At 34.8% G+C, this 12,950-nt stretch overlaps 1 protein-coding gene across 1 annotated transcript in view; it reads right to left on the bottom strand.

The window, feature by feature from the left end:
• Positions 1 to 4,371: 4,371 nt before the first annotated feature.
• LOC132758273 (transmembrane protein 94-like) overlaps positions 4,372 to 12,950 on the bottom strand; it is a 47,960-nt gene continuing 39,381 nt past the window's right edge. Inside the window, exons 22-27 of the mRNA XM_060749834.1 lie at positions 12,161 to 12,406; positions 11,520 to 11,668; positions 10,654 to 10,754; positions 9,888 to 9,981; positions 6,866 to 7,033; positions 4,372 to 6,150 (exon numbers count right to left, since the gene is read on the bottom strand). Of these exons, the coding sequence (XP_060605817.1) occupies positions 6,078 to 6,150; positions 6,866 to 7,033; positions 9,888 to 9,981; positions 10,654 to 10,754; positions 11,520 to 11,668; positions 12,161 to 12,406 (831 nt within the window). The 3' untranslated portion in view covers positions 4,372 to 6,077. The remainder of the gene's footprint in view (positions 6,151 to 6,865; positions 7,034 to 9,887; positions 9,982 to 10,653; positions 10,755 to 11,519; positions 11,669 to 12,160; positions 12,407 to 12,950) is intronic.

Here is a 12,950-nt window from a genome sequence, read left to right on the forward strand (position 1 = left end):
TTGATTCTGCATCTCGCCAACAAATTAAAAATGGAAATATCCAAGCTTAACTGATGGAGGAAGACCCAGGTACTGGATGAACAAGCAGTTGAGTAGAAATATAAAAACTATATAGAAACAAGAAATGTTGAACAACACATATGCCCCCCTTTCTAGCCCTTGACTCACATTATTGGTTATTTTGTTATAGAAACTTGCCATAAGTGGGTACATGGAAGTGTTCAGTTATGGCAAAAAGAAAAATATGAAGACTTTGTGATAAATAGTTTTCAAGATAATGAGCAGAAACCGTTCTGACATTTAAGGGCCCTGTGACCTTTGAACTAGTGACCCAAAATCAATAGGGGTAATCTAATAGTTATGACCAATCAATATTGGAAATATGAAGACCCTGTGACTTTGACCTTGTGACCCCAAAATCAACAGGGGTCACTTACTAGTTATGACCATCAGTATGTGAAATATAAAGACTTTGTGATGCATAGTTTTCAAGATAATACGAGGAAACCATTCTGTCATTTAAGGCCCCTGTGGCCTTGACCTTTGAACTTGTGACTTCAAAAGCAATTCAGGTCATCTACTAGTTATGACCAATCACTATGTGAAATATGAAGACTTTGTGATAATTAGCTTTCAAGATAATGAGCTGAAATCATAGGACCCTTTGACCTGGTGATCCCAAAATAAACAGGGGTAAACTACTACTTATGACCAATCATTGTGTGAAATACAATGTATGAAGACTTTGTGATAAATAATAACCAAGATAGTGAGCAGAAAACATTCAAACATGAATGGCCCCTGTGACTTTGACCTAGTGACCCCAAAATCAAATGGGGTCATCTACAAGTTATGACCAATCAATATGTGAAATAAGAAGACTTTGTGATGAATTGTAACCAAGATAATGAGCCGAAACCATTCCAACATTTAAGGCCCCTGTGACCTTGACCCCAAAATCATTAAGGGTCATCTACTAGTTATGACCAATCACTATGTGAAATATGAAGACTTTGTGATGAATACTTTTCAAGATAATCAGCGGAAACCATTCTGACATTAAAGGCCCCTGTGACCTTTGACCCCAAAATCAATAGGGGTCATCTACTAGTTATGACCAATCAATATGTGAAATAAGATTTTGTAGTGAATTGTAACCAAAATAATGAGCCTTAACCATTCTGACATGTAAGGCCCCAGTGACCTTGACCTAGTGACCCTAAAATCAATAGGGGTCATTTACTAGTTATGACAAATCAATATGTGAAATAAGAAGACTGTGATGAATTGTAACCAAGATAATGAGCAGAAACCATTTAGACATTTAAGGACCCTGTGACCTTGACCTTTGGCCTAATCAATAGGGGTCATCCACTAGTTATGACCAATCACTATGTGAAAAAATATGAAAACCTTGTGATAAATAGTTCTAAAGATAATCAGCAGAAACCATGTGGTCTACCTATGGACAGACCTACATTAGCAAAACAATATACTCCTCTTCTTCGAAGGGGGGTGGGGGGCATAAAAAATTATGCAGGGTAGAGTTATCATTCTTGTGCACTGCACTCTATGAAGTTTCAAGTTGATACCTCAAATACTTTTTGAGATTTCTATATCCCACGCCACCTTTTGGCAAGGGATAAAATGAGACGTCATTAAACAACAAGATGGCCCTGAGGTCGCTCACCTGTATATAGGCTGCCCCCCCCCCCAACGTTGCAGGGCCAATTTAACCCAAGGGCTTTTATTTGCACAAACTTGGTAGAATAATAAGAAGATGTTTCATGCTAAACATCTAAGCTCTTGCTCATTGGGCTTTTTAAAAGAAGATTTTTTTTAAGTTTTTACTATACACATATAGTTAAAAACAATGACACCCCTGGGGCCAGGCCAGTTTTGACCCCAAGGCTTTTATTTGAACAAACTTTGTAGACACTTACTAGAAGTTGTTTCATGCTAAATATCTAAACTCTAGCTATTTGGGTTATTTCAAAGAAGATTTTAAGTTTTTGCTATACACATATAAAGAAAATCAATGACCCCCGGGGCTGGGCCAATTTTGACAATATTTGAACAAACTTTGTAGACACTCACTAAAAGATGTTTCATGCTAAATATCTTAACTCTAGCTATTTGGGTTTTTTCAAAGAAGATTTTTTAAGTTTTTGCTATACACATATAAGGAAAATCAATGACCTCCGGGGCGGTGCCAATTTTGACCCCAGGGCTTTTATTTGACCAAACTTGGTAGACACCTATTAGAACATGTTTGATGCTAAATATCTTAGCCATAGCTCTTTGAGTTCTTTAAAAGAAGATTTTTTAAGTTTTTACTATATGCATATAGGGAAAATCAATGACCCCCCGGGGCGGGGCCAATTTTGACCCCAGGGCATTTATTTGAACAAACTTGGTAGACACTTATTAAGACATGTTTCATGCTAAATATCTTAGCTCTAACTCTTTTGGTTCTTTAAAAGAAGATTTTTTAAGTTTTTACTATATGCATATAGGGAAAATCAATGACCCCCTGGGGCGGGGCCTATTTTGACCCCAGGGCTTTTATTTGAACAAACTTGGTAGACACCTATTAGAACATGTTTCATGCTCAATATCTTAGCTATAGCTCTTTGAGTTCTTTAAAAGAAGATTTCTAAGTTTTTACTATATGCATATAGGGAAAATCAATGACCCCCCGGGGCGGGGCCAATTTTGACCCCAGGGCTTTTAATTGAACAAACTTGGTAGACACTTATTAGAACATGTTTCATGCTAAATATCTTAGCTCTAACTCTTTGAGTTCTTTAAAAGAAGATTTTTTAAGTTTTTACTATATGCATATAGGGAAAATCAAGGACCCCCGGGGCGGGGCCAATTTTGACCCCAGGGCTTTTATTTGAACAAACTTGGTAGACACCCATTAGAACATGTTTCATGCTAAATATCTTAGCCCTAGCTCTTTGGGTTCTTTAAAAGAAGATTTTTTAAGTTTTTACTATATGCATATAGGGAAAATCAATGACCCCTGGGGCGGGGCCAATTTTGACCCCAGGGCTTTTATTTGAACAAACTTGGTAGACACTCACTAGAAGATGTTTCATGCCAAATATCTAAGCTCTAGCTCTTATGGTTTTTTAAAAGAAGATATTTAAAGTTTTTTCTTTCGGTTGCCATGGCAACCAGAGTTCTGCATGGAATTAAATTCTTTGAACAATTTTTAAAGGTGACCACCAAAGGAACATTCCTGTAAAGTTTGGATGAAATTGGCTTAGTGGTTTATGAGGAGATGTCATTTAAAGTAAAAGTTTACGGACGGACGACGGACGGATGCCGGACGAAAAGCGATCACAAAAGCTCACCCTGTCACTATGTGACAGGTGAGCTAAAAATAATAGAAGGATGTCTGCTGTTAAGAATTGCATTCCAGTTTTATTAGTGAAAAAGTTAAAAGTGACTTATCTTGAATAATATTTGATAAATTAAACTTAACAAAAAGGTTTAAAAGGTCAAAAACATTTTTTTAAAAGTAAAAACATCATTTCTTTGCCACATATAATTTTAGGGTTATCTTCCCATGTAAATATCATCACATTTTGATTATGAATAAGTAACCCAAGTTGAAAGTGAACAACTTCTGTAGTTTCTGAGAACATAGATATAGGTATTGGCGACATTCGACCTGAATATTGGCAAGACAGGTAGAACTCATTATTGTGCATCCACATGCAGTATCTCTGCAGAGAAACACATTTGAGCCATGTCACGACAAAACCAACATAATGGGTTTGCGACCAGCATGGATCCAGACCAGCCTGCACATCCGCGCAGTCTGATCAGGATCCATGCTGTTCGCTATCAGTTTCTTTACTTGTTATAGGGTCTGTAAGCCAACAGCATGGATCCTGCACGGATGCGCAGGATGGTCTGGATCCATGCTGGTTGCAAACCTACTATGTTGGTTTTGTAGTGACACGGCTCATTTTAGGAAACAAATATTTTGGTTCTTGCTTTACAGAGGTAAAATAGTGGAATTCTTTACTTTGGGAAAATATAAAAGAGGTGATTGCTCTACCAGAACTGAAAGGGTTGTGATATTAGCTCAACTTTTTCTCTGAAAAGTGGAGCTCTAAAAACAATACTTATCACTAGAGTTGAAATAATCTAACTTGTTTATAATAACAAAAGTTTTATTTCTTCATAAACACAAAAACAACACATGTCTTCATAAGTTTTAAGTCAACCTTTTCAGTGTAGATTCACTCGACTGTGTATATTGGACTCGGCTATTTTTTTATATTCCAACTGACACTTTTATTAAAAAAAAAAAAAAAATCAGTCTTGAAATCAGTCTTGACAATTATCAACTGCTTTTTCTTAATTAGATAATTTATTTTATCATACATGTATATGAATAAAACAGATTAAACTGTCTTGCACTGAAAAATTTTTGAACAAAAATTTAACAAACAATGAGGAATGATGAACTTTTTTTCATAATTTGAGCATAAAACAAACTTTACAACATGTATTAACAGAGAGCATCTTTATGCATGTTGTATTGAAGGTTTAAACACTAACACACTTGGTACCAGAAACTTCTGCATGTATTCTCATAACTCTCCATGACTGCCTCAGAAATGCTATCAATTTTATTTCCTAACAAGAGGGCCATGATGGCCCTAGATCGGTCACCTGACCCATCAAACTCATCCGAACAATTACCTAGACAAGCATTCTGACCAAGTTTCATGACAGGTGAGTCAAAAATGTGACCACTAGAGTGTTAACTAGGATTATCCATATTTGAGCAGTGTGGCCTAGTTTTTTACCCAGGTGACCCATATTCGAACTTGACCTAGAAATCATCAAACAAACTTTAAGACCAATTTCCAGGATATTTGGATCAAAACAGTAGCCACTAGAGTGTTAACAAGGTTTTTCTATTTTTAGCTCCTGTGGCCTAGTTTTTCATCGGAGATGACTAGAGCTGTCATCGATATCGACAATATCGATGTATCGTTGATATTTTTTTGCCGATCAATAATCGATACACATTTTAAAAAATCGATACTTTTGACTAATAAATTAAATGTCTAGAAATTGTAAAATTCACCCAAAATATAAACAGAAGCAGTTATTTATATCTAATGTTATGCTTTTGTTATATAGTGGAATTATTTCATAGCAATGGTGACAAAAAATATTGTCTGGAAAAAATCATGCAATGGACAAGACACTCAGTACAGAATATGTTTTTGACTGAAATCATTGAAACAGGTATGAAAATGAATGACAGACATGTGAGTATAGAATATTATCTATATATCGGTGTATCGTTGATTTTAGTCACTTGATATCGATATATTGTTGATATGCTTTGCACTGAATCAATGACAGCTCTAGAGATGACCCATGTTCAAACTCATCCGAGCTATCACCTAGACAAGCATCCTGACCAAGTTTGATGATGATTGAGGCAAAAATGTGACCGCTAGAGTGTTAACAAGGTTTTTCTATTTTTAGCTCTGATGACCTAGTTTTTCATCCGAGATGACCCATGTTCGAACTCATCCGAGCTATCAACTAGATAAGCATCCTGACCAAGTTTGATGATGATTGCGGCAAAAATGTGACCACTAGAGTGTTAATGAACAAGTATGGACGGACGACAGACAACGGACATTCAACGATCCTAAAAATTTATTTTGGTATCTTATCAAAAATACTTTTTCGCTATATTTATGAAAAATCATCTCCTACATTTTCCATATTGGCTCATCTACCATGCTTTAAATCCATGATCAAAACATTATGAAACACGTGATTGACGTTTGTAACAAATAAAACAAAACAAAACTATGAATTTCTGAGGCCTCATGTGCCTTTAAAGGTAAAAACATAAGTTTTATTTAAAACAATTCTTCCTCTATGACGATTAAGTCCGCAAATGTATTTGATAACAGGTTGAAATGACTATCCAATTAAAAATTGAGAACAGTTAGTATGAAGAGATATGTCCTAAGCAATTTCTGCTTTGTTTTGGTTCAGCATGTTTGATTTATTGCTTAAAGATATCAAAATGGAGAATTCATGCCCAGTTTTGTTCCAAAATCAAGTCTGGCTCTCTTCTGTGATCGAACAGCTAACCTGTAAATATACAAAGACTTGCATAAAGAGCATATACAAAAGCTTTAACCCACTAAATTCCTTGTATCAACTTGTCCTCCAGCTTGCATTTTTGGAACTGTCTATTATTGATTTTGGGGAAATCAAGGTGAAAATTTAAAGCTATTCTGCCAAAAGTATTGGCGTTGATCAGACTGCAAAGATGAGCAGGTCTGTGATCATGGTCTTCACTGTTTGCTAATCAGTCAATATATATTTTGAAATACTGTAAGAGCTTGAATCGTATTCGAACCAGCACTAATATCATAGGAGGAAACAAGGTTGTGACAACATAATATCCCTGGGTTAAGAGGCCGACACCTTAATCACTAGGCCAACTGTCCCAGAGTACTTCTTAAATAACAAAGTGTCGTAAATTGTGTAAAATATAAAAGTACAAGTGACAAATAAACATAAACACATATTTCTACACCAAGGTTTTTTTTTTTTAAAAACTTAACTAATTTTCTATATTTCTGTGTGTAAAAATGGAGATGTCGTGGTAGAATCGAAATAATATATCCAAATCGGTGATTTTATCGCTGGATAACATCACTGTTTGTCGTTCGGATGCGCATCATTATATCAATCGGGCTACGCCCTCCTGATATAATTCCTCGCATCCGAACTCCAAACAGTGATGTTATTGAACGATAAAATCACAGTTTGGGATATATTATTTCTTAATTATACTAACTTGATTTCTCTATGCTTGACCAGTTCGTTCACGATCACCATGACGATGGGAAAGGCCAACCCTACTGCCCACACTGCAGGATGGACTTGAGATAAAGGCAAGGCGGAGATGGCTTCTCTACTTCTTATATACGTATCACAGGCACTAAACACTATTTGACCAATTAATCTGAAATATAACAGGTGCTTGTTTTTTCATGATCATAATATACATGATGTGAAATTCCTCATCTCAATGTAGGATGGTAAAGACTTAAAAATGTTGTTGAGGGTATAAATTATGTGATCTATGTACAATTAGTGTTCAATAGTAAATTCAGTGATCTATGTAAGTTAAGTGTTCATTAGTAAGCATTTATTAAAATTAAACTGGTCAAGAGTGGCACTAAGCAATTTAGTGTTTGAAATTATTTGTATTATAAACGGTCAATATACTACACTGGTAATGAATAGTTAGCCGGTTAACCAATTTGAATATGTTATGATTCTTTTGAAAATATTTGTACTGCAATTCTATTGGATAAAACATAATTTCAAACACTAAACTAGCATAATGTACTTGCTATCCAATGTGATGATCTATAACTTATAAGATATGCAGAAATTTCTCGGCCGGTAACCTTTTGGGAATTTGGTGATAAAAGTGGTAAATTCTGTCAAATTTTGCATTTAACCTGGATTGTGAATACTAAATGATCATAAATATATTTTCTCAAGTTTGATTTTTTAAAGATTTATTTCACAAAGATGGGATGAAACCATTTTATGTCTGGTTTAAAAAAACATACAAATAAAACCCAATCTTCTTTTTTATTTAGGTTTTTTTAAAAGTGGGCTTGGATATTCTGATATTGAATTTGAAGCCAGCATGCCAGTAAGATAAATTACATAAATTCATTAAAGACATACAGTTAAAAGCTCTGTTTCAGATGAGTTAGCATTCAGTTGAGGAAAAATGACTTGTATGAGTGTAGGACAAAAGCCCCCCGGACAAAAGCCTCCCCATCTAAAAATGACAAGGTGGACAAAAGCCCCCCCCCCATTAAATTTACACATAGGACAAAAGCCCCCCCCCCATCAAAAATAAAGGTAGGACAAAAGCCCCCCCCCCATTCCATGAACCAAAAGCCCCCTAAGGTTTATAGACCAGACTGATAACTATCTTTTTTTCACATGCCCAGTGTTTTGGACCTTGGGTTATTCATCAAATAAATCTAAACGAGTATGCGCTTTTAACTTTTATTTCCTTGATAAGTGTTGATAAACGATTCTTTGAAAATATTCATTTACATTTGTACTGTACAATATATAATAAACATAAAAACATTCACATCATCAATAAATAATTGACGAATTACACAATAAATCAAATAAGAACTTTTGTACTCTTAAATTTAAATCTTAATGTAAATTGTCTTTTAAAGCAGTTGCATTTATTTGTTAAATTAAACATACGGATTCTGAATTGTCTCAATACATCAAGTTCCGGATTTAAACTGACGAGATTCTCAATAACAATTGTTTGATTTTGTCCTACCTGTATTTTTGATGGGGGGGGGGGGGGCTTTTGTCCTATGTGTACTTAATTAATCAATTTCATTTGGACACAGGAAGGGGGGGGCTTTAGTCACAGACAAAGTTCAAAGGTAAAAATAACCCAAATGTTGTGCACAACACATTGTCTCAATATGGTGATCATTTTTGTGAAATAGTTGTAAAATCCAACTTCAAATAACGAAGTTATGGACCGGACATGATTTTGCTGCAAGGTCATGCTGTGACCTTGACCTTCAAGGTAGCAACCCAAATCTGCATGCAACACGTCGATTTAATATGGTGATCATCTCTGTGAAATAGTTGTTAAATCCGACTTTAAGTAACAAAGTTATGGGCCGGACACGATTTTGCTGCAATGTTATGCCGTGACCTTGACCATCAAGGTAGCGACCCAAATGTTGCGTTCGACACATTGTCTCATTATGATGATCATTTCTGTGAAATAGTTTTAAAAGCCGACTTCAAATGACGAAGTTATGGGTCGGACACGATTTTGCTGCAAGGTCATGCTGTGACCTTGACCTTCAAGGAAGCGACTCAAATGATGAGCGCGACACGTCGTCTTAATATGGTGATCATTTCTGTGAAATATTTTTAAAATCTGACTTCAAATAACGAAGTTATGGACCGGACACGATTTTGCTGCAAGGTCATGCTGTGACCTTGACCTTCAAGGTAGCGAGCCAAACGTTGCGCGCGACACGTCATCTTAATATGGTGATCATTTCTGTGAAAAAGTTTTAAAATCCGACTTCAAATAACAAAGTTATAGGCCAGACATGATTTTGCTGCAAGGTCATGCTGTGACCTTGACCTTCAAGCTAGCGACCCAAATGTTGTGCATGACACGTCATCTCAATATGATGATCATTTCTGTGAAATATTTTTAAAATCCGACTTCAAATAACGAAGTTATGGGCCGGACACGATTATGCTGCAAGGTCATGCTGTGACCTTGACCTTCAAGGTAGCGACCCACATGTTGCGCGCGACACGTCGTCTTAACATGGTGATCATTTCTGTGAAATATTTTTAAAATCTGACTTCAAATAATGAAGTTATGGACCGGACACGATTTTGCTGCAAGGTCATGCTGTGACCTTGACCTTCAAGGTAGCGAGCCAAATGTTGCGCGCGACACGTCGTCTCAATATGGTGATCATTTCTGTGAAATAGTTTTAAAATCTGACTTCAAATAACAAAGTTATGGGCCGGACACGAATTCGGGACGTACGTACGTACGGACGGACAGACGGACAACCCGACGACTATATGCTCCCCCGAAAACAAAGTTATGGGCCGCACACGAATTCGGGACGTACGTACGTACGGACGGACGGACAACCCGACGACTATATGCTCCCCCGAAATTTTTCGGGGAGCATAATAAACCTGTAATTTTATAACTCTTATGCTAAAATATTTGTGAGAACGAAATACAATAGAGGAATACTTTTATCACTTACAAAAGTGGTACAACAATCAACCAAAGTTTATTTGTAGCTGGAAACTGTTGCCATATATGGTCATTCCAGTGAACAAAACTCAAGGAAATAAACTCTGAAAAAGAGAGTCATGACTATTAATAATTGGGCCTACAGCAAAGAGTTGTAATGGATATTTATTTCAAATAACTTGTTTTACATCTATGTTGGTTTTAAGGACAAAATCAGTTCAGGCAAAATTTCAAATACTGTATTGACTATGTATAATTACTAATACTGTATTGTATGCTATTAGTCCATTCTCCTAAAAAAAAAAAAAAAAAAAATGGCATTACCATGATTAAGTAAAATATTTATAATATTTTATCATTACACTTATCTTTCTTCAAACTAAATATTTGTGTAATGATCATTTTCAAAAATTCATTTTTGATTCAGTATATTTTTGTCAATTTCAATATTTTTAACAAGAAATTTGTGGACGAAAGGTATTTAGAAAATTTATTTGAATGAAACTTAAACTTGCATCACTTACATTGATTATATACACAATTAATAGACTGATATATTCAGCATAAATCTAATCATTTAGAGAATTTTTTCAATAATCGTACACCTGTAATACACCTGTTCAGAACAGTTATGAGATTTGAAATTGCCTCATATTGAAATTCTTCCTTATTTTGAAATTTATATACCAAATCCTACAGGGCAGGATTCACTAATTCAAAAAGATATCCTTGATACCAAACAACAGCAAGATATTAATTATTTGATATTTACTTACCAAAATAAAAGACTAGAAGGAAAACAAATATATTCTGAGCAAGGACCAGCCCTCCAGAGAATTTTTCTGTCCAAGTTCGTCTAGCATCTGGAGACGTATTACTGCAATATAAAACTTTAGATTACTATTAAGTTCAGTCCTATTTGAGAAAAGATCATTTATATATCAATGTGTTAAATGAATAACTTACTATAAATGTATGACTTGCAAATCTCACCAGTGTAAAATATTTTTTGGATATATTACTAGATATAAAGATTTTTGACAGCTTATATGGCCCTATATAAACAGTATTTTTCATAATAGCTGCAATGGTTTTATTGTCAAAAACCATTTCTATATGGCCATATAACCTGTTCAGAATCTTTATACAAATTTATAATACAGCAAACTTCCTTTATTTGAGAAAAAAACAGGAACAGATTGAAAGCGTAGTTGCAGTTTTTGCAGTTTTTTGATCTTCCGGATCATGGAAGTAAACCACTTTGAATTCTCTGGAGCACAGTTCACCCATTGCATCATAATTGACAGCAGTACATGTACATAAGGTGCAACAATATAACAGTGTACCTGTATACAGCATCAGCTGATATGTAACGTGGTATGGAAACCTTGTTTCACAATATTTTCTGATACATATATATATTTGATCAAATTATACAATATTATTTGATTTTTTCAAGCACTGCAACTTTGCAAATGTAAAAATATCTTCATTTTATTGTTTCATAACAACTTAAAGTGCTATAATTACATTAACCTTTCAAACATATTTAAAGAAAATTGTTGTAAAAAGTTTGTTGAGATTTAACAGTTCAAACAATGTAGCAGATTAAAGAAAGAACTGGACTGGTTCCTTGACTTACAAAAAATCATGTATTGCACAACTGTCTGTGGAGTTATTGTGGGTGACAGTCTGACAGTAAGACTGCAGGGTTAAATAGTAACAAAACAATGCAGCTGATACTGGAGGTAAAAATCTCATCACATAATAAACAATAAACTGCAGTATCATCTGAAAACAAAAGAGAAACAAAAATATAAAAGATATGGTAAGAATCAATTTTGTTCTATAAATAGAATATTTTAACCTTATTTAGGTACTTTTTTTATCTAAAAGAACAAAATTAAAAATAAAGCATGTTACATTTACATGTAATGCACAAGTCATTTGTTGTATCTCTCTGCCCCCACCCCCTCTTTCCTACCAAAACAGCAGGGATCTTCAAATCCCTGGTAGAGTCCCATCCATTCCTGCAATATCAAGTCCTATGATAAAATTCCCTCCAAATACATCTGCATAGAGAGTTAGACACATGTTCAGCTATTTTTGGCAACAATAAGCAAAACCACTGCATTAGCCTGGCATTATATTTATTATAATTTAGTGTTGTTTTTTTTTCTCTCAAAAAATTAAGTGGAGATATTCTTTACTGACTTAAAATAAAAGAACAGCTGTTTGAATTGTTGTAACAAACAAGAAAATCCTTTAAAAAGTAAACCCTACCTCTGCAGTGATATGTTGAGCATTTTTTCTAGTAGCAAGGGACATCACTCTAGCATCTACAGAGTTACCCATCATGGTGAGGCCCAGCAGGGGAACGACAATCAAGGAGAGCCAGAGTAAATGTTGAGCTGGTAGAATAGGAGGGAGTAGAAATAAACTAGCTAAAACCTGAGCAAACGTGATGGACAAACTACAGCATAACATCAGGTAGAAACAGTTCCTCATTGACATCAGCTGGGAACGTGCCTGTTAGACAAATAAAGAAATGATAATAAAAATACTGTAAATATTGATCATACATTTTAGAAGTCAGTTTTCACTGAGGAATATAATACACATATTACATTATCTTCAACTTATTTAACTAGTGTGACAAGTTCCACAACAATTTATTACTTCTTAGAGCATAAGCCATGGCTTTCTTTTCACAAACTTTTGCCATCAAAAACAGAATGCTGAAACTGTTGGAAATTATACAATAAATACCAACCTAAATAAACATTCTCACTTTCTTTGCATTTTTTTCTTGGTATTTTACCATAATTTTTGGTGGTGGAAGAACTTGGTATACCTTTCCATGCCTTATTTCAAGCACCTTGTTTTCATTCTACTGACTGTAGAAGAGCTTGGGGAACATTTCAAAGTATTATTTCAAGCACCTGAGTAAAATCAATGACCTTTCACGTGCTAGTTTATTAGTATTAGTTTTCATACATGAAATTATTCAACCACACAATGTTGACTGACAAATTTTAATGCAAGAAACACCTGTAATCATTCCCTGATGAAG

The sequence above is a fragment of the Ruditapes philippinarum genome, unplaced genomic scaffold (assembly GCF_026571515.1).
Source record: "Ruditapes philippinarum isolate M1 unplaced genomic scaffold, ASM2657151v2 ctg2122_1_1_1_1, whole genome shotgun sequence".
In the NCBI taxonomy this organism is placed as follows: domain Eukaryota; kingdom Metazoa; phylum Mollusca; class Bivalvia; order Venerida; family Veneridae; genus Ruditapes; species Ruditapes philippinarum.